The sequence below is a fragment of the Mesoplodon densirostris genome, chromosome 6 (assembly GCF_025265405.1).
Source record: "Mesoplodon densirostris isolate mMesDen1 chromosome 6, mMesDen1 primary haplotype, whole genome shotgun sequence".
Classification (NCBI taxonomy): domain Eukaryota; kingdom Metazoa; phylum Chordata; class Mammalia; order Artiodactyla; family Ziphiidae; genus Mesoplodon; species Mesoplodon densirostris.
In genome coordinates, this window is record NC_082666.1 from 35,225,429 (window position 1) to 35,247,050 (window position 21,622).

The window sequence follows — 21,622 nt, forward strand, 5'->3', positions numbered from 1 at the left end:
GGGCCTCCAGGGTCTTCTAAAACTCATTTTCCACACAACCGTGATCCTTTTTTGCTCTAATTTTCGTGCTTTTGGAATCTGCCTCCCCCTTCATATACAGAAGGATGCTTAAAATGCACCTTGGAGAATCGAGCAGGAGGTGAAACACCCAGTTTCCCATCTACTCTCATATGCTGTGACCGATAAAGGCTCTTTTCTTCTTAAAGGGAGGCCCAAGACTCCCGAGTGTACAGCAGGTGGTAGCTGAAAAGTTGTTACAGCTTCACACCCAAATACAGCCATGATGGGTGTGTGCATGGGTGATGCACTTGTACATATGTGGGTCTGCAGGTGCCCACACAAGCGTGCACACAGGTGTCTGTGTGTGGACATGTACATGTGTGTACATAAAAGTGTATGCACGTAGTGGGCAGGTACGTGTGTATACCTATTGTCTCAATCTCAAGAGGGGTGTTCCTTCTTGCCTTCTAATTGTGGGTACCTTAGTGATCAGAAGTGATTAGCAATAGCCTAATGTAGCGTGAGCTTTATCCACATCCCAAATCTGCTCCTTATTTGTGTGTTCTTGGGCAAATTACTTACCTCTCTAAGCTTCGTTTTTGCTGTCTAGAAAATGAAGATTAAAAATAGGGCCTACTGGGATTCCCTGGTGGCGCAGTGGTTGAGAGTCCGCCTGCCTGCCGATGCAGGGGACACGGGTTCGTGCCCCAGTCCGGGAAGATCCCACATGCTGCGGAGCAGCTGGGCCCGTGAGCCATGGCCGCTGAGCCTGTGCGTCCAGAGCCTGTGCTCCGCAACGGGAGAGGCCACAACAGTGAGAGGCCCATGTACCGCAAAACAAACAAACAAACAAAAAAATAGGGCCTACTTCATGTGGGGTTTTTGACTGTTGGTGAGATAATATATGTTAAATATAGCACAACGGAGAACACATAACAAGAACTTAAGAAATAATAGCTGCTATTATTATTGTTGTTATTGTTGTTGTTGTTACACCTTCCTAACCCATGCTTACAGGGAGAAAGTCAGCAAACTATTTTCCAGCCCAGGGTGCTATCAGTTTCCACTTCTCTGCATGCTTGCCTCTGAGAGCACCCCAAGTTTGTCTCAGGGTTTCTGTGGGGTGTCTAAACCCAAGGTGGAGCTCATAGGTACTAGGTCCTTTCATAGTCTTAATCCTCATCCATCTTTCTAAGGTTCTGCTGCGCAGGTCAGCCTCTGCAGAGCTAGACTGTCGTGGGATCCCACAGGGCCATGCCTTGGAGCTCTTCCTGTGTGAAGGGAGAGCTGCCGCATCATTGCTGCCACAGAGAGGCCCTATAAACCCCTAGTAAACGTTTGCTGAATTGCACCGGGTTGGGTTCAGGGCCAGCCGTGGCTCTGTATCTCTCCGGGGACCCCACCACAAAGCCTTTATTTGATCTGCTCTTCATGAGCTCAGAAACCATCTTGAATGGGAACCTCCAGGAAGAAAACTTCCCCTCAGCAAATCTTGTTTTTTTTCAATATGTCCTCAAGCTTCCTGTCCCCCTATCTCTGAAAACAAAAGAAATACAATCTTTGGGATGGTAGTAAGCTCTTTTGGGTGGCAGTAAATTGTACTGATTAGGCAGATAGCCTCTGAAGTCAGAGTGCTTGGATTAAATCTTGGTTCCATCACTTGCTAGTTCAGTTTTAAGTTTTCTAAGCCTCAGTTTTCTCCTCTGTAAAGTGGGGATACTATTGTACCTGCCTCATGTACCTGTATTGTGTGAGGATTGAATGAGATGATACCCATGAAGACCTAGTCCTTGATCCATAGCACATCCTCAGTACAGTTTAGCTGTCATGATTGGTATTGTCGTGGCCATGTTGGTGGGGAGAGCAATGGAGTGGAGAGGACATGGGCACACTGGGCAAGACATTGAGGTTTTATTTTTGTGCGCCTTTGAGCTCCCTAAACATCTGCCCTGAGAGACACCCAGACAAACTTCCCTTATTCAAGGAAGTGTAGGTGGGGGAGGGGGTCCACCGGCCTCAGGGTTGAAGAAATGGATTATCTCCAGTTATGGAAATAATAGATTATTTCGAGTTATTTCCAGTAACTCGTCCAAATGGTGGACTTCTCTTTTTCCCCCGATGAGCTCTCCTCAGGAACAGGAGCCAAGGGAGGGAGAAGTGCCCCTGCCACCACTGCTTCTCGAGGCCCCAAGGCCTGGTCTTTACATCCATCCCAGGGAAGAGAAAGCTGGGGCTCAGAGACAAGGATGAGCCACCACGTGGAGTGGGGTGAGCCGGGGTGGGGTCACATCCTGCCCTATGCCTCCAAGCGCCTGGGTGGGGCTTCCCATCCAGAGGAAGCAAGTCCCATCAGCTAGTCCTTGGGTGGGGTTTCCCAAAGCCAAGTGTTGAGAGGCAAATCATTGTTCTGAAATTCCGCTAGGTTTTAATGACCACCGTGCTGAGAACTCCTCCAAGAACAAATTGAGATTGTTCAAACCCAAAGGGAGCGAAAGGCGATTAAAAGGAAGAAAAGTGTCTAGCCAAGTCTCCATTCCAAGACTTGGATGAGGAAGAGAGTTTAGACACAGGGGGACCCAGGCCCTAACCCCTTTCTTTTTTTTTTTTTTTTTTTTGCGGTATGCGGGCCTCTCACTGTTGTGGCCTCTCCCGTTGCGGAGCACAGGCTCCTGACGCGCAGGCTCAGCGGCCATGGCTCACGGGCCTAGCTGCTCCGCGGCATGTGGGATCTTCCCGGACTGGGGCACGAACCTGTGTGCCCTGCATCGGCAGGCGGACTCTCAGCCACTGCGCCACCAGGGAAGCCCACCCCTTTCTTTTCATTGTGATCAATGAAATTTTCACAATGGGTCTATCTTTTGTCTGTAAAATGGGGTTGATATAATTTGGGCCCCAGGAAGAACCCTCGTCTAGGAAATCAGGCAATCTTGTCTCTGTCAGACCCAGCTTAGCAGCTACTTTCTGTGGGCCCTTGACACATGCTTTTGCATCTCAGGCCCTTGGTTTTCTCACTGAAACATGAAAGCCTGGGCTCCAGACTTCTTTGTAGTTCTGTGGCTGTTTCTAGGTCAATGCACCGATGAGGGCTGAGGCAGAGATGTGATGATGAAGAAGAGAATAGCCAGGATGGGCAAGAAGTTTGGAAGCACCCGAGAATCTCCACCAAGGTGCCAGTGAACAAAAGGTCCACTCCCAGCCATGGCCCCTCCACTGTGTCCTCTGTTCTTGCCTTTAGCCAGGCTATGCAGGGCATCATCTGGGACCTTTTCTCCCCAACCTGTTTGTGGCTCAGCTCTTCTTAAAATGGTCCATTCCAGCTGCCCAAGCAGCATGACCTTGTGAAGTGGTGAGGAAGGTGACCAGGAAATGGCCATGTGGAGGCTGGGGAGCACTCATCAGATGACAGAACCTTCTGTCTGATAAGAAAGAAGCACAGGCAGCCTCAAGGCCCCTTCCAACTCCCATTCAGTTAGGGAAATATTTAAGGACCCCCCATGATGTGCCAGCCCTCACTGTGCTGACGGAGGACTGAGGTGGGCATGGGGGTGTGGCCGGTGAAGGGACAGCCCCGTCTTCAAGGTACACAGGGTCTCACCACCCAGATGTTTTACGTCCGGTGACTGCACCTCCAGTGGTTTGATGGCAAGTGTCTAGAGCCACCAGGTCTTGCCTGGCTCTGGAGAAAAGGACCAATCACAGTCTGTTTCTTCAGCATCTAGAGTGAATCAGCTCAAAAGTGGGACTGTTACTGTTACCAACCCAGGCCCTTGGACTCTTTCATCGATAGAAATTGATTAGAGGCCAGATGAGAATCGCAGGCAAGGCTTTATTGGGACTCGTGCTGCATGAGGGAGCAAAAACAAGAAACAGGTGCCTTTGCTCACTCCCTGAGAGGAGGTGCTTGGGTCCTTAAATAGGGTAACAACAGGGGCAGGTCCCTGGATTGGGCAGGAGGCAAGGCTTAGGTGGTCTGCCCACCCCCTTGGTGGTGCTGTGTGCAGGGATCATGCACAGTACCCTGTGTTTGCTCCAGGCACCTCAGAAATGGCTGTTGGTTCGTGGCCTTTCTGTATCTTCTTGTTCGTAATTGCCCCAACTGCACATGCATGCAGTTATTTTTCGTTGCTTATCATTTCTTTGTATTCTGTTGCCGGAGGAGACGTCTGTCCTGGTGCGAGCGCTCTGGTTAAGGTCCCAGGTCCCAGCCTATCTCATTACCAGCGCTTTTGTGTTTCTCTTTTCTCCTTTGAGCACTCTCTGCTATTACCCAGGCCCCACCCTGAAGCTCCTACCCCTCGAACCTGGCTGCCTTGAACCAATGCTGCTCATTTAACAGCCACTGGGGGAGACTAACTGGGTATCAGGCCCACTCCCTGCCCATAGGTGCTTACAAGCTAGTTGATAAGGGCCCTCTAAGGCAGCATGGACGAGCAAATGCCGTCAGACAGCCACACGGAAAGGCTTTCCCTGCTCAGGCCCAATAAGCGGGGCTAATGATCAGGGCTGAGTTCACAGCGGAGAGAGGAGGTGGAAACGTCACTCCCGGGCTAAGACACCGTCACCCTGAGGAGCTGGCCCTGGGAGGCAGGGCTGAGTCCCGGCATCATCTGTGTATTGTACTTATACGAATTCGACTGTGTATTTCTAACTAAAATAATGAGAGGAAGAAGAAAAATAGACATTTTAAAACTGTCAGGGATCCTGCCTGCTATTCCAATCTGTGTGCACGTCCTCTTGTGACAGACCCTACTGGGGCTTGTCTGACAGCCATCAACCTGTCCCCTTCTTTTTTGCCTGCTGAGATCTTGTTTTGTTCCTCTGTTTATCCTCCAGGTGGCCATGTGCTCAGAGAAGGCTGAGACCCTCACCGACCCAGAGGGTAAATCTTGATTAATTAGCTCCAAGCCAATTTTGATAATTCCATTCCCTTTTTCCATGATTGGGTTAGGAATAGACTTATGCTCTGTTTCTGACCAGTGAGACTTTGGGGGTCGGCTTGGGTGTGTGAGGAGGGTGCTTTTGTGGAAGGCATATTAACTCCTCCCTTCTTGTGCTTCTGGATGTTTTCATGACACATGGAACTGCTGTATCCATCTTGGGACCCCAGAGGAAAGTCAAAAGCATTGCAAAGAGGTAAAACTAAGGCCATGAGGCCATGGAGCCATTGAATTAACCACCTCTGGTACCAAACTACCTTGGGACTTCTTGTGACATGAGCCAGTCTATCCTCTGTTGTTTAAGCCTTTATTAAATAGGCTTTTGATTACCTTTGGCTAAAAGCACTCTCAATCATACACCCCAGTGGGAGGATGACAAGGGAGGTATTCTTCTGCTGTTCCTGCTGTCAGTCTCAGCTCCTTCTATCTCTCATATTCTGAGCATCTTCAAACACAGAGAAATCCTAGTTTCAAGATCTGTATTTTTTTGTACAATATGATCCTTAGTACAAGCCAACAGCATCATCTGGTACTTAACAGGAGAAATGGTCTGTTCCAAAGCTGGAGCAAAAGTGGCTCTGTTGGGCTTTCTGAAGTACGGTGCTAATTGGACAGTATCGGAGATTTGAGGAATTTTCAAGGGCAGTTTTTTTTTTTTTTAACGTGTATCCATACACACATTTAGTTTTAATTTTGTGTGTGTGTGTGTGCGGTACGCGGGCCTCTCACCGCTGTGGCCTCTCCCATTGCGGAGCACAGGCTCTGGACACACAGGTTCAGCAGCCATGGCTCATAGGCCCAGCCGCTCCGCGGCATGTGGGATCCTCCCGGACTGGGGCACGAACCCATGTCCCCTGCATTGGCAGGCAGACTCTCAACCACTGCACTACCAGGGAAGCCCTAATTTTAATTTTTATTATTTTTTATTTATTTGTGGCTGTGTTGGGGCTTCATTGCTGCATGTGGGCTCCTCATTGTGGTGGCTTCTCTTGTGTGGAGCAGGGCTCTAGGCTCATGGGCTTCAGTAGTTGCGGCACACAGGCTCAGTAGTTGTGGCGCATGGGCTTAGTTGCTCCGCGGCATGTGGGATCTTCCCAGACCAGGGCTCGAACCCGTGTCCCCTGTATTGGCAGGCAGATTCATAACTACTGCGCCACCAGGGAAGTCCCTAATTTTTAAATGTAGGTCATCTCATGTGTTTATTCTGGTATTTCCAATTCAAATACATGGCTTTACTGAACTTTTTCTATATTACATCTGTATCTTTTTCTTTTTTTTTTTTTTTTCGGTACACGGGCCTCTCACTGTTGTGGCCTCTCCCGCTGCGGAGCACAGGCTCCGGACGCGCAGGCTCAGCAGCCATGGCTCACGGGCCCAGCTGCTCCGCGGCATGTGGGATCTTCCCGGACCGGGGCACGAACCCATGTCCCCTGCATCAGCAGGCGGACTCTCAACCACTGCGCCACCAGGGAAGCCCTGTATCTTTTTCTATACTGAGAATCTTGATTCCCATAAGCACATGATATGACAGAGCTGGAATATCTCTAGGGCAGTTTTGATCATGCAGGTTTGTGCCTTTTGTCTTTAGAACCTAAATCCTTCATGAGCTGCAACTGACCTGTGCAATAAGCACTGGGGCACAGTGGAATCAGAGAGTGACCCCCAAGGAAGTAGAAAGTATGGGCGATCAGAACCTGGTTGAGGAGACGATATTTAAATGGTAGAATTTATTTAGAGGATAGATACAGATTTGTCCAAAGAACTCTCTGTAATGGGAACTGGAGGCTGATGGGGATGGCGGGTCTGGAAGGGCTCCTTCCTTTCCTAAGGCTGGGCTATGTTATGCTACTGTAATAAACAGCCCCAATCCTTTGGCTTAAAATAATAAAGGTTCAGTTCTCATTCATGTTACATGGCCATTGTGGGCTGACTGTGTCTGTGCTTTGTGTTACCCTCTCGGCTGGGCCTTAGGCCAGTAGAATCGCCACTGTCTAGAATATTGCCATTCACCGTGGTGGTGGGGAAGGGTACTCTGGAGGGTCCTGCATCAGCAGTTAAATGCTCCGGCTGGAAGTGATCAATGCTACTGCTGCCCACACTCATCAGCCAGAGCTACTCACATGACCTCCCCAACTCTGAGGGGGCCAGGAAGTGAAATCCTGTTATGTGTCCATGAGAGGAAGGAACCAGGAGCATTTGGTGAACAGCACGAATGACCACCTTGGCCACCCACTTTGTCCAACAATCTATCTAAAATCTGTGTGGACAGATGGGCTAGAGCAAAGGTCCATTCTCTTGCACATAAGAGTCCATGCTGACTTGCCTTCCTCTCTTAATCTGCTTTCACCTCGTGACACATGGTGATTCCAGGGGGTCTGGGTACAACTAGCACCCTCCCATGCAGTTCTACCCTCTCCCTCTAAGCCTTGGACCCTTAATTTTTATTTATTTTTAGTACTAGCCAGGATCAGAACTAAGGAAGTCACCCAGTGTTTATTGGGATGCCATCAGTTGCTTCCCCACCAAGCCTCCTTAGCTTGCTCACCCTCTCCACGGTTCAGTCTAGTCCTGTCTCCCTTTGTTCAAACACACAGAACCATCTTGTCTATAGTTTACTCTGCTCAAGACCTCGTGGCTACCTGCTACCAACTCAAACCCTCTCCTTGCTGGTCCTCAGGTATGCCCCTGGCTTCTCCAGCCAGGGTTGAGCCCAGCCTCCTTCCTTTTGCTTGCACTGCCCTGTCAACCACACACATATTATTCCCAACAGAAATCAGTAGAGAGAGTGGCCAAGCCAATCAGCAGAGTGTGCCCTGGGAACAGAGACCCAGGGATGTGGGCACCAGGGAACTGGAAGCTTGGGCAAATGGATGTATTTATCTGACTGTGCAGCTAAGTAAGGAAGTGTATAAAAAGCAACAGCGACAAATTCATGGTGGATTTGATTTATTCCTGCAAGATCTTTATAAAACTGTCCCTGATGGAATATTCATAAGCATCCCTCAGCTACAAGTAGACGGGTCTCAGTTTTTCCACTACAGGGAAATGCAAACTTATTTTCTTCTGGGAGAGAGAAGTTATTTTTTCCTGAAGGTTTGATCCAGTGTTTTAAAAATGTAATTAAAATAGGGGGCTTCTCTGGTGGCGCAGTGGTTGAGAGTCTGCCTGCCGATGCAGGGGACACAGGTTCGTGCCCCGGTCCAGGAAGATCCCACATGCCGCGGAGCGGCTAGGCCCGTGAGCCATGGCCGCTGAGCCTGCGTGTCCAGAGCCTGTGCTCTGCAATGGGAGAGGCCACAACAGTGAGAGGCCCACGTACCGCAAAAAAAAAAAAAAAAAAAAAAATATATATATATATATATATATATATATATATATATATATATATATAGTAGTATTGCTAGGGATTGTAGAAATAATATAAAATATAGTTTCTCAAAAGAGTTATTAATAAGAGGTTGAGCAAAGGGAGAGGGGGGATATAAAAGTGGTTATTTGAAAGTAGAGTAGGTAGAAATATATGTGAAATATATATATTCTATATTATGTATCAAATTATATATATATATATGTTGATAAAATCAACATTCAAAGTTGTTGATAAAATCCTAGCACTGAAGGAATCTCAAACAAGCAATCTTGCACTGCTTGTGCAATCAGTGCAAGCAAATCCTAGCACTGAAGGAATCTCAAACAATCTCCCCTACCCACGTGTGGTGCAATCACTATTTTAGAAATGGAAGTGGCTTTTTTACATGTTTAAGCATCATTCAATAAAGACATGTCAGTCATCTTGCATCTTCAAGTCTTCAAAATGGGAGGATCTCTTGTACATTGGTTATCAAAGAAAATTGACCCGTAGCCCTATCAGGTGTGGTGTGCGGGTCTAGTACCCTCTCCAAGAGTCTTATTATCATGTCCCTCTCAGACTCCACTTTTGCAGGGAGCTCCCATGTACAGCTGGCTGCTCTCTTCTCTCTACCCTGAGGTCCAAATGTGGGACCTTATTAATAACCAGCCAGCAACACCAATAGAAGACAATGGTGTAAGACAGATCTTCTCTGAAGGTATGAGAGTAAGGGGAGAATTACATCCTGACACAGCATGATGAATAATTTAAGATTGATTTTTAAAACATCACTGTTCTCAAAAGTTCTTTTTATCACCCCCTGGGAATTTCTTACTGCCAACTCTTGTTCCAACATTTTTCAGCTACTCTCCTTCTTCTAAATGGACCTCTTCCATTTTTCTTTTCCTTCCACCTTTTCATACTCAAATGGCTCGTAAAGTTGCTTTGTTCTCCAAAAACAGCTTTCTACCTGGAAGGAATTTTGCTTCTCTCTTTTAAAATAACATTCTTCTGTCCTCACAACTTATTATCAGGATTAATAACATTTTTAAGTTGAAATGTTATATCTATTTTCTCTCACTCTTGCCATGAATTCTGAAGTGGTTTCTTGATTGCAGGCTAAAATTCTGAGAATACATATATATTTATATCTCATAGCTCTTTCTTGTGGCCATATATCCTTTCATAAGGATAGTATTGCTTATGAAAGGAATGATTATAGCAGAGAAAAGATTCTTCCCAAAGTGGGATATAATATATATAGAGAGATGGGAATTAATACTTGTAAATGAATTTTATGCAACAAAGGGAATTATATTTGCATAGTTAAAAATGAAATACTTTATCCAAAATGATTTTCATCTATGATTTTTGTTATAATACAATAATGAAATAATTACAATAATGTTACAATAATGTTGCTTGACAAATCATCCCCAAACTCAGTCACTTTTATTGTCATGCGTATGCAGTTGGGCTAGGGGTTGGCTGATCTACACTTGGTTTAGCTGCAAGGTGTGGATTGGGTCCAAGTCTGCTCCCCATGACTCTCATTTCCTTGCAGGCCAACTGGGACATGTCCTTCTCATGCTAGAGCAGAAGTGCAAGAGGGCAAACATCACCACACAAACCCATTTCAAACCTTTGCTTGCATGATATCCACTAAAATCCCATTGGTCAAAGCAAACATCAGTAGGACAGGGAAGACAGTTTCTCCCACAGTGGGAGAGAAGGGGACCGAATATTTGCTGAACAATAATTCAAAGTATTCCATAATTAAATATCATATATTTGTCCATCATGCCCAACATCTGTATGTCTCTGCCAGCCAGATCCAACAGGCACCAACAGTGGCTTAAAGCAGGAGGGGCTTTAGTTAAATGCAAGATGTGGCCGGGAAATAATCTATTCATGTGGGAGCAAAGATTTCTTTCCCAGAAACGTGCATTTAAGACAAAGCCCACAACCTCCCGGAGAGGAAATTGTAGGGCAAGTCATCAAACTTCTCTGACCCAATTTTTACAACCCAGTGAGAGACAATTATTTATACTTTGCAATAAATTATAGCCCATGGATCTTGAGTAATCCATTGTGCATATTTCCTGTGAAATGAGGCTCTCAAAAATTCAGAATATAAAACGAGGCAATGCAACCAGTGTTAATGTATTAACATTTAATTAATCTCATATTAGTTTAAAGTGTCATGTAATTGCAAACAGTTGTTATAGTTTCACCACCTGATTTGTCCAGTTGATCCTTAGAAAAATGCTGAAGTATCACAATCTTTCCTGGACACATCTCTGGTTTCTTGATTTAGCACAGAGGCTGGTAAAGCACGTCTCATGAGCCAAAACAGCCCAGCGCCTGTTTTTGTAAGTAAAGTTTTATTGGAACCCAGCTATGTCCATTTGTTTTTATGTTATCTTGGCTGCTTTCCTCTATAATGGCAGCTTGAGAAGCTGCAACAGAAGTGGTCTGACCTCAGAGCCTAAAATATTTACTATGTGGCAAACAGGAAAATGTGCCAGTCCTCATTTAACATAATGCTAGACAGTTGAAATTTGGAATTTGGGTGATACACACAGATCTGGCATGAATATTGCCCTCAAGTTACCCTTAGAGAAAATTATTCAAGAAAATCAATAATGTAAATTAATATTACACAGTTTTAGTCTGTTTAAGGAAACAATCTTTTCAATACTTCAAGCTATGAGTGCTCATATCCCAATAGGCAGTTATTATACCAATTATAAAATTTGTATCTGCCTATTAAAGTGGACCCTGAGAAACTCTGCTAAGTATTACCTTCTTAGCTTTTAAGATGACTTTACTTGCAATATTGTTTTTTAAAAATATACTTGTCATTACTTCAAACTTTTCACTATTACAGACCATTCCACCTCCATTCACACACATAATTGCATCTAAATTAGTGTAGTTTTACTGTATTGTGATCATGGGTATTTCCAAACACCAGCCCCTGATCTCTTTTGTTGAGGTTGGAGAGAGCAAAACCTTGTATCTTGCCAGATGTCCACACTTGGAGCCTGTCTGACAGCGTAAGAAAAAAGGAGCTAACATGCATTAAGACTTGGGGAGAAATATATATAGATTTTAAAAGTGAGTGTAAAGTCTGTTATTTCCAGCAGCTGTGTAGAATCTAGGACAGTGAATAATCTGGGGTCATTTCTATTGGATGTTGAATTAGATTCAGATGTGCAGATTTCTGTGTTATGGGGGTCACTTCAAGCTCCAAATAAAACCTCAGTATGAGGCCTGGATTCTGGAGGAGTTCATTTTAACCTCTTCTCCACTCTGGACTAGGAATAGCACTATTTATAAAATACAGGATTTAGATAATGACTCCAAACTTGGAGATTAGATAAAAACAAGAGGTGCTGACTGACCACACTTCTGAAAGGAAGCTCTCCTGGTAACTGCCAGGCGGTTAAACTATGGATTATCATTGGTTTCCTTTCAAGTCACATGGGCTTGGAAGCTGCAAAACAGTGAAGCATCTCTCTACACCAGCTGAACGCACTTGGCTCAAATGACACCATTTCGATTTTTCTTTTTCAGGAGTTGGGTGGGAGAGTGTGCTGCTAACAGGAGATGAGATAACCTCGAAAGCCACAGACACATCCAGCGCAGACATGACTGTCAAGGTAAGGCATCCTTTCTCCAGTGTGATTCTCAAAGTGCATCTCTAGAGGAAAGTGAGTGTATGGCAGATTTCTGGGGGCAAAATGAGCACTGCCCCTCACCCCACTGGGGTTCTCTCTCTGTTCACTGAAGCCTCAGTGAGCCAACCAGAATAAGATTTGCTGAAATTTGGATCCAGATTAGGAAGCCACATGAAAACTAGAATCCAAGACTTGTGATTTCCAATGGACCGGTTGTAGGATCTTCTGTGAATATCTACATGTAGATTGTTTGTAAGTGGTAACCCTGTGGGGACAGTGAAGCAAATATGAAAATTCTGAGCTGAGAAACCCAGGCCCCACTGAGCATTGTGAACAAAGGTCAGAGAGGCATAAAGTAGCTTTGATCTTGACTCAAGATTTCCACTGATGTTAGCAGGAAGGCAGCACATGGCCCACTCTGCCTGGAATGCTAATGGCCAAAGGTTTACAAAATGAGTCATCTGGAAATCAACCTAATTATCACTGTTCAAATTAAATGCATGAATTAGTAATCATTGCCTAGATTAAGGAATCTGTAGCAAAATGTATCAGACATAACTACTTCCCTTATATTACTGGAATAGACACAAAGGAATGGTCCTCCTCTCTTGGAATTCTGTTTATGTTTCACTTAACAAAGGCTGGGGGTGGGAGGGCTTTCTAACATTTTTGCTTGAATGATTAGAATTTAAATAAATGCTACTTATGAAGTTTTCTTGGAAAAACAAAAAGTAATGTCCATTTTTATATTGAGATATCACTAGAGTGATTTCACTCCTGGGTTTTTTATTAGAGGTTGTACAAAAGAATATACAGAATGAATTTATTCAAGCTTTCCTTTGTAATGTGATGGCTGAACTTGTGTTATCTGTATTAAAGATGTTAGAGAAAGCAAACATACCACAGTGAAATGTATTATAAGATGGGAAAGTAGCTTGATTGGTTAAAAGAGTTAACTAATCTAAATAATAATTAGCCCGTGCTACAAGTTTGCTTGTAATTATGTTAGCAGAATTTGCAAGACAATGATATATATTGCAATGATGTATTGGTGTTTTGCTGGCTATTCGTGCAAAGTTTGCAAAGTTTGAGAAATCTTTGGCCATGTTGGATAGAGAGGGGTGGATGCTGATAGTAGAATTTGATGGATTTTGATGTGCTATTTTACAATCTGTCATCATTTTAAGAATTAGTTTCTGAGATGTGTAGCTAGTGTACCTGCAGAGTTTGTTATATAAAAGCAAATGGTGTATTCTGATACAAACAAGTTTTGCTTAAGTCCCATTTTATAAGGTTACTATTTAATCAGTGTGCTGCTCTTTGGCACCAGGATCTTGGCTAAAGTTTTATTTGGGTCTATTCAATTTTGATGTCATTCTCAACCTCTCTTTCTGTCTTCTTTTATTGAATACCTGGGAATGTTTTATAAGAACAGAGGATTTTTAGTTCATAAGAACTGAACCCACTCAGAAGAAAGAACACTATATACTTTAAAAAGTTAAGCAAAATACAAATATATTTACTACTGCAATAAATTCCTACAAATATTATTAAGTTACTCTATTAATGCCAGTCTCTTCTCAATAAATGATTTTTGAAACCTCTAGGTGGATGTAATTTAGGGAAACACTTCTGTTTAGATCTTTTCTGTTAGGTTTCCCAATTATGCAGCAATTATCAATTTTTTTCCTTTGGAACCATGCTGTTTCCCACCCCACACTGCTTTATGTATCCATCCTGCCCTGTGTCTATCTTTTTTTCTTTTTTTTCGGTACATGGGCCTCTCACCGTTGTGGCCTCTCCCGTTGCGGAGCACAGGCTCCGGATGCACTGGCTCAGCGGCCATGGCTCACGGGCCCAGCCACTCCACGGCATGTGGGATCTTCCCGAACCGGGGCACGAACCCATGTCCCCTGCATCAGCAGGCGGACTCTCAACCACTGCGCCACCAGGGAAGCCCCCTGTGTCTATCTTAAAGTATTATCTTTTTCTGTGTCTATAAGTGCCTGATGTTCATAAATTAACTACAGATTCCTCATCATATATTCATGCCTCTACAGCTATTCCTGTTTCTACTAGCTACTTCATATATCCTTGTAATATCAGCTACTCCTGTTTTTTGGCCTGGGAAAGCAAAATATTCTGTTAAAACATTAATTACAATAAAACTTGATTCATTGACATTTCCTAAGGGGAATATCAGCAGAAACCACTAAAATACTTTGGTTTCCTCCCTGTTACTCTTCTTGAGATAGATGTACCTTTCTTCGTGGTTAGAAATTTTCTTTCTGAAAAAGGCACATTTTTTTGTGATGTCAGTTGTCTGAATATGGTTTTGTCTACTATATGTAGCTTTTTAATACCATGTCTTATTTTGAAATGATAGAGTCATGCTTCTAAAAATATACATGACTCAGATGAATGAATTCATTTATAAACGAACTTCTGTCATTCTGAGGAATGTTGAACTAAGAGCATTTATGTTAAAAACACCCTCTAAATACACTGATACAGGTAGGAGTATCATGTAGGCCTGCTCAACAATTTAAAATCACTATGTAGTAGGTTGAATTGTGAATCCTTTCCTTCCCCTCAAAACCATATGTCCGAGTCCTAAACCCTGGTACCTGTGACTATGGCCTTATTTGGAAAAGAGGTCTTTGCAGATGTAATTAAGTATCTTGAGGTGAGATCATCCTGGATTAACCAGGTAGGACCTAAGTCCAATGACACATGTCCTTATAAGAGACAGAAGAAGAGGTAACACAGAGATGAAGGCCACAAGAAGAGACAGAGGCAGGGGTTGGAGTTCCATATAGCCCAAGCCAAAGAACACCAGAAGCTGGAAGAGGCAAGGAAGTATTCTTCCCTAGAGACTTCAGAGGAAGCAGTGCCCTGCCAGTACCTTGATTTTGGATTTCTGGCCTCTAGAATTGTGAGAGAATAAGTTTTTGTTGTTGTAAGCCACCGAGTTTGTGGTAATTTGTTACAGTAGCCCTAGGAAACCAATATGCTCGGATCTACCCAAGAATTATACCTACAGTGCCAATACCATAGAGGCTGAAAGCCAATATTACACACATTCATCACTATTTTCTTATTATACTACGCTCAGCTTTTACAAGTTGTTTTTACCTTTTCTTGTTTTGAAAGAACCATTAACCTTTTTCAGCCTGAATCACAATTCACTAGAAGAGAAGTGTAGTCATATTTGGGGATAGCTTCTATATTATATTTTAATCTGTTTTGCTGCTTGTCTAGATATTGATTTTTTTTAAAGTATGGATCAATATTTTCTAAAACTTTCCTGACCATGAGAATCATCTGCAGCAGTATTTAAAAATAATATAGCTTCCCAGGCTTCTCCTTTCAAAATTCAGATCCAGAGGATCTGGGTTTGAGAATTAGCATTTTTAGCAAGTGCTGGTGATTTTGGGGGCCAGTTTGGGAAAATGTTGTCTAGCATACCACTAAAGCAGTAAGGGGTGTGGCCACAGGAGCCCTACCGCTGGCCTTGGCTCTCTGGTTGTCCAGCTGGTCTGAGAAAGGACTTGGGGACTCCCTGTTCAAAACCCTTTGGTTCCATTTCTTTTACACACCGACTAATGCTCAGAACTGCAATTTCATTTCTAGCCCCATCTTCCACCATGCCTGTCTCTGGACCTATTTTTGCCCTCTGCACCCAGCCTACTTGTAACCAGAATGATCTTTTAAAAAGGGCAAGCCAGGGCTTCCCTGGTGGCGCAGTGGTTAAGAATCCGTCTGACAATGCAGGGGACGGGTTAGATCCCTAGTCCGGGAAGATCCCACATGCCGCGGAGCAACTAAGCCCGTGAGCCACAACTACTGAACCTGCGCTCTAGAGCCCGCGAGCCACAACTACTGAAGGCCGCGCGCCTAGAGCCCGTGCTCCACAAAAGAAGCCACCAGAATGAGAAGCCCGCGCACTGCAACAAGGAGTAGCCCCTGCTCACCGCAAAGCAACAAAGACCCAACGCAGCCATAAATAAATAAATAAATAGATAGATAGATAAATAAATAAATAGGAAAGAAAGAAAGAAAGAAAGAAAGAAAAGAAAGTAGCATAAGGGAGAAGCACAAGAGACAGACCCTCACGTGAGAACACAGGGAGTAAGTAGACTTGAGGAAAGGCCAGTGTTCCCCCTTAACTGCAGTCTAGACAGAGATTGTCTTAGGCAGGTGCTATGTGTTTTAAAACCCATGGCTTTTATTCGAGGCTTCCTTCCTCTTCCTCTTCCTCCCTCTCTCTCCCAGCCCAGCTAACCCCTATTTATATTTAAGTCTTTGGCTCAAATATTAGGCCTTTCTGACCAGTATTGTCACGTGCTCTCAAAGGCCCTAGTGCTTCTCCTGCAGAGCCAGGCACGTAAATAACCATCAGCATCCTTGCATGAGATCCGGTCTCCCCTGCGGGAATGTCGTCTCTGTGAGGACCTGCATCCCAGCTCCTGACCAAGTGTGTAGCCTGTCATGTGCAATTGTCAACTGTTGTTGCATGAACAAATATATGAAGGAAGAAATGAAGACAGTGTCTGTCTAGACTGCAGTTAAGGGGGACCACTGGCCTTTCCTCAAACCTACTTCCTGTGTTCTCACCGGAGGGTCTGTCTCTTGTGCCTCTCTTTATGCTTTCTTTTCTTTCTTTTTTTTGAAATGTAGTTGATTTACAGTGTTGTGTTAGTTTCACGTGTGCAGAAAAGTGATTCGGGTATCTATATCTATATGTTCTTTTTCAAATTCTCTTCCATTATAGGTTATTACAAGATATTAAGTATAGTTCCCTGTGCTATAGAGTAGGTCTTGTTGTTTATCTATTCTTTTTATTCTCTGTCATAGAATCTTTTTTTTTTTTTGGCGGTACGCGGGCCTCTCACTGTTGTGGCCTCTCCCATTGCGGAGCACAGGCTCCGACGCGCAGGCTCAGCGGCCATGGCTCACGCGCCCAGCCGCTCCGCAGCATGTGGGATGTTCCCGGACCGGGGCAGGAACCCGTGTCCCCTGCATTGGCAGGCGGACTCTCAACCACTGCGCCACCAGGGAAGCCCTCACCATTCCTTTTTTTTCTAAACATAATTGAGGTACATAATTTACATAACATAAAGTTCACACATTTAAGTGTACAATAATTTCTAGTAAATTTACCAACCATCACCATAATCCAGTTTAATAACATTTTCGTCACTCCAATAAGATCCCTATTATGTCCTATTAATTTGTCTCCACTTAACCCCCAATCCCAAGCACTACTTTGTCTCTATAGGTTTGCCTGTTACGGACATTTAATGTAAGTGGAATCATACAACGTGTGGTCTTTTGTGTCTGGCTTCTTTTGCTTAGCATGGTGTTTTTCAGATTCATCCATGTTGTAGCCTCTATTATTATTTCATTTCTTTTAATACTGAGTAGTATTTCATTTCATGGATATACCAGAGTTTTGCTTTGTTTTCTAGTCCATTCACAAGTTGATGGACTTTTAGGTTGTTTCCCCGTTTTGGCTCTTATGGATAATTCTGTTACGAATATTCACGCACAAGTCTTTGTGTGGACGCATGTTTTCTTTTGTCGTGGATATGAACCTAGGAGTGGAATTGCTGGGTCATGTGGTAAATCTGTGTTTAACTGTTTGAAGAACTGTCAGATTGTTTTCCAAAGTAGCTGCACCATGTTACACTCCCACCAGCAGTGGATGAGGGTTCTGATTTTTCCACATCTTATCAATGCTTGCTATTGTCTGTGTTTTGATTATAACCATCCTAGTGGGTGTCAAGTGGCATTTCATTGTGCTTTAGATGTGCGTTTCCCTGTTGGCTAGTGATGCTGAGTATATTTTCATCTGCTTATTGGCCATTTGTATGCAGTTCATTTTTCAATGGCTTGGTTTCCTTTATGTGCAAGAGGGTACAGGGTACATTCTGTTATTCTCTTATTGCAAATGTGTAGTCAATGTTTTCTGAGTGAGGGACCCTCTTCTTGATGATGGGGGAAGGGGACTCAGTTCACTTGTCCCCTTTAGGATCACTGCCATCCCCCCACCACTGCCCTGGGAGGGGGTAGGAGTGTCTCATCAGTCTCTTTTCTTTCCATTTCTTTCCCTTTCTTTTCTTTCTCTCTCTCTCTTTTCTGTCTGATTATTCCCCTCAATCTTAGCTTTTTTGTTTTTATCATTGTTATTAACCTATCAGTGTTATATTTTTTATTGTGGTAAAATATACATAACAAAAATCACACTTTTAACCATTTTTAAGTAGCATTATGTCATTCGTATTGTTCTGCAGCCATTACCACCATCCATCTCCAGGACTTTTTCATTATCCCAAACTGTAACTCTGTCCCCATGAAATACTAACTCTCCATTCCCCTCCTCCCTTCAGCTGCTGGCAACCACTTCAGTGTCACAGTTTATATGCAATAATATCTAGCTGTCTTCTCAAGGGGATTTTAAATATATCCTATTAAGAGTAAAAAGCAAGTAAGATGGCTAAACCTCAACCTAGTATTTTAATAACCTGTGGACAGGGCAAACTAGAAAGGCAGTCATTTTACATGTTTTTAAGAACTTTATATTTCCAAAATAAAGTTCCTAGGAAACTGCAACATACTAGATCTTAAAGGAATTTGCTGGTCACAGAGCATCCTTTCTTCTGAGGAGTAAACTGCCCAGCGCTGACATCCTGGAAGTGTCTTGCCTTTATTCAGCTGGAGCCACCAACTGCACCTGTTTGGATCTGCATTGTTTTCTTGAATTGTGTTTATTTAATGACTGTACAGAACTACATCAATCCGTGTTAAAAGTACAAAGATACATGTTAAAAGAAATATCTCGGGCTTCTCTGGTGGCGCAGTGGTTGGGAGTCCGCCTGCCGATGCAGGGGATACGGGCTCGTGTCCCGGTCCGGGAGGATCCCACATGCCGCGGAGCGGCTGGTCCCGTGAGCCATGGCCGCTGAGCCTGCGCGTCGGAGCCTGTGCTCCGCAACGGGAGAGGCCACAACAGTGAGAGGCCCGCGTACCGCCAAAAAAAAAAAAAAAAAGAAATATCTCTTGGGCTGAAATAATGTGATTTGGCTGCCATCTTAATCAAATATACCAACTAAGTCCCAAAATGCTGTCTTTACCTTACCCTCTTGTTTTATATACAGAGACTAAAAACTATTTGCAAAAAGGAGCACAGAACATTCTAGTACACACCTTGGATTTTCTCTCAGAAAGAAGTCTTGTACTTATTTACATTGTTAAAAGATAAACTGAGCCATAGTAAGAATTTTAAGAGTGTATTTGAACAAAAACTCATTCAAATCAGGCAGCACCAAACCGGAAGTGGTTAGCAGCACTCTGCCCACAGGAGCTGGGGAGAGACTTTTATAGAGAAAAGGTGGAAGCAAGGAAAGGAAAGTAAGCAATTGGCTGTAACGTAAAGCCTCACTGGCCGTTTGTATTGTTTCTCCTTAGTGTTTTGATTTTGTAACCTTGAGGCAATAACAGCTTAAATTTTGGTTTGCTGTTGGGGGTCTCCATGGCAGTAGAGCCACCTCTGTCTAATGACCTCCTTGTTTAATTAATTTAACCACATATACAATCTTTTTCACTCGTGCTTAGGCAAGAAGCAGGATGGGTACCAGTTAGGCAAGTTGGGGGTTCTGGCTGTAAAACCGTTTGAAAGGGGCACATTTCCTAACCAAGGACATGAGAGAGCCACATAAAAAGAGGATGTTGCCTCTGTACGTAAAACTTACTGCTGGGAGGAGGATTGTTCTCCTGGAATGGCAGATGTTCTCTGTTACAAAAGGGGAAAAGCATTTAGACTCTTCCGGTGGTGAATAGAGGCCACAGGTTACAGCTTTCTTTGCGAGCTGCCTTTAAAAAGCTGTTCTGCTGAGGACCTCCTGTTGCCAGCAGCGCTGACCAGTTGTCCTTTGTATTTGCCGATGACGACATAGAGGATTGTTTGTGCAGGGGCTCTGGACAAAAAGACACATTTGGGACCAGAAGTCCTTTCTACGTTGGGTACATACATAAAGATTGTTCTAAATTTGCTTCCTTGCCAAAGGAACTCTTTTATGGCAGACTTTTTTAGTCCTTGAAACTATTTAGAGTGGTGGATCTCAAAGCGGGATGACAGTGGGGGTTAGGAGGCACTCCAGGACTAGCTATTGGCTAAATGTTCACCATACCCTCTCTTGGAGAATCACTGTCTTGATTTTTTTTTTTTTTTTTTTTTTTTTTTTGCGGTACGCGGGCCTCTCACTGTCGCGGCCTCTCCCGTTGCGGAGCACAGGCTCCGGACGCGCAGGCTCAGCGGCCATGGCTCACGGGCCCAGCCACTCCGCGGCACGTGGGATCTTCCCGGACCGGGGCACAAACCCGTGTCCCCTGCATCGGCAGGCGGACTCTCAACCACTGCGCCACCAGGGAAGCCCTTGATTTTTTTTTTAATATGCATTTTGTATTATTACAAGGAATCAGATGTGAAAGGCCCTGGTGTACACTATAATATGGTGCATCACTATTGGTAATCGTTAGTCCTATGTGTTGCTCCCTATGTGTCAAATAAAGTGAAGGTCAAATAAATGAAGTCACAATTGATAACTCTCCTTATATATGTATAGATAAGGAATATTCTGGCAAATGAAAGATCTCAGGTAACTTCTTCCCTGCTGTTTTATTTATTCATCATGTCCTCCTGCTGACAATAATAGCTAATTTTTTTTTTTTTTTTTTGCGGTACGCGGGCCTCTCACTGTTGCGGCCTCTCCCGTTGCAGAGCACAGGCTCCGGACGCGCAGGCTCAGCGACCATGGCTCACGGGCCCAGCTGCTCCGCATGTGGGATCTTCCTGGACCGGGGCACGAACCCGCGTCCCCTGCATCGGCAGGCGGACTCTCAAACACTGCACCACAAGGGAAGCCCAATAATAGCTAATATTGATTGAGCATTTGCTATGAGCTGGGTACTGTGCTCGGCCCTTACGTGAACCATTTCATATAGTCCTCGAAATGGCCCTGCAAAGGAGGAACTCTTATTCACCCCATTTTACAGATGTGGTGACTGGGGCTCAGCAAAGTGAAATGAATTATCCAAGATCTCAGAGTGAGTGTTGGAACTCAGGTGAAAAGACACTTTATAACCTCTCTACCTAGGGGTTGATGAATGCAAATTAACTTTACTATCAGCTAAAGCAGAGTAGCTCCTAGGATGGGGCAAAAGTAGTTTTGCCAGATAAAACACTGGACACCCAGTTAGATTTGAATTTTAGGTAAGCAACAAGTAATTTTATAGTATCAGTATGTGCCAAATATTGCATGGGACATACTAAGAAATTGTTTATTTGTTACTAAAATTTATATTTAACTGGCCATCCTATATTTTAATTTGCTAAGTCTGTCAGTCCTAGGCAGGGAGGGGTATTGCAAAGGAGGTAAAGGAAACAGCTTAATGTATTTTATTGCTGTGGTCTGAGATTATTTGTGGTTTTGTATTTCTTTCATTACTATGACTTTATTCATTTCAGGATGACCATATATTATATTAAGTTCATTATATTAAGCTTTAAATCAGACAGATATACAGGTTCAGTTTATACAGTAAACTAATAACCTATCAATGGATCTCTCCTGATCCACTTTTTTTTTTCC

At 43.8% G+C, this 21,622-nt stretch overlaps 1 protein-coding gene across 7 annotated transcripts in view; it reads left to right on the forward strand.

Annotated features, from left to right (window-relative positions):
• PALM2AKAP2 (PALM2 and AKAP2 fusion) overlaps nt 1-21,622 on the forward strand; it is a 497,574-nt gene that overhangs the window by 336,807 nt on the left and 139,145 nt on the right. For all 7 annotated transcript variants that reach the window (XM_060101227.1, XM_060101231.1, XM_060101228.1 and 4 more), the window contains one exon: nt 11,866-11,951. In XM_060101227.1, coding sequence (XP_059957210.1) covers nt 11,866-11,951 — 86 coding nt within the window. The remainder of the gene's footprint in view (nt 1-11,865; nt 11,952-21,622) is intronic.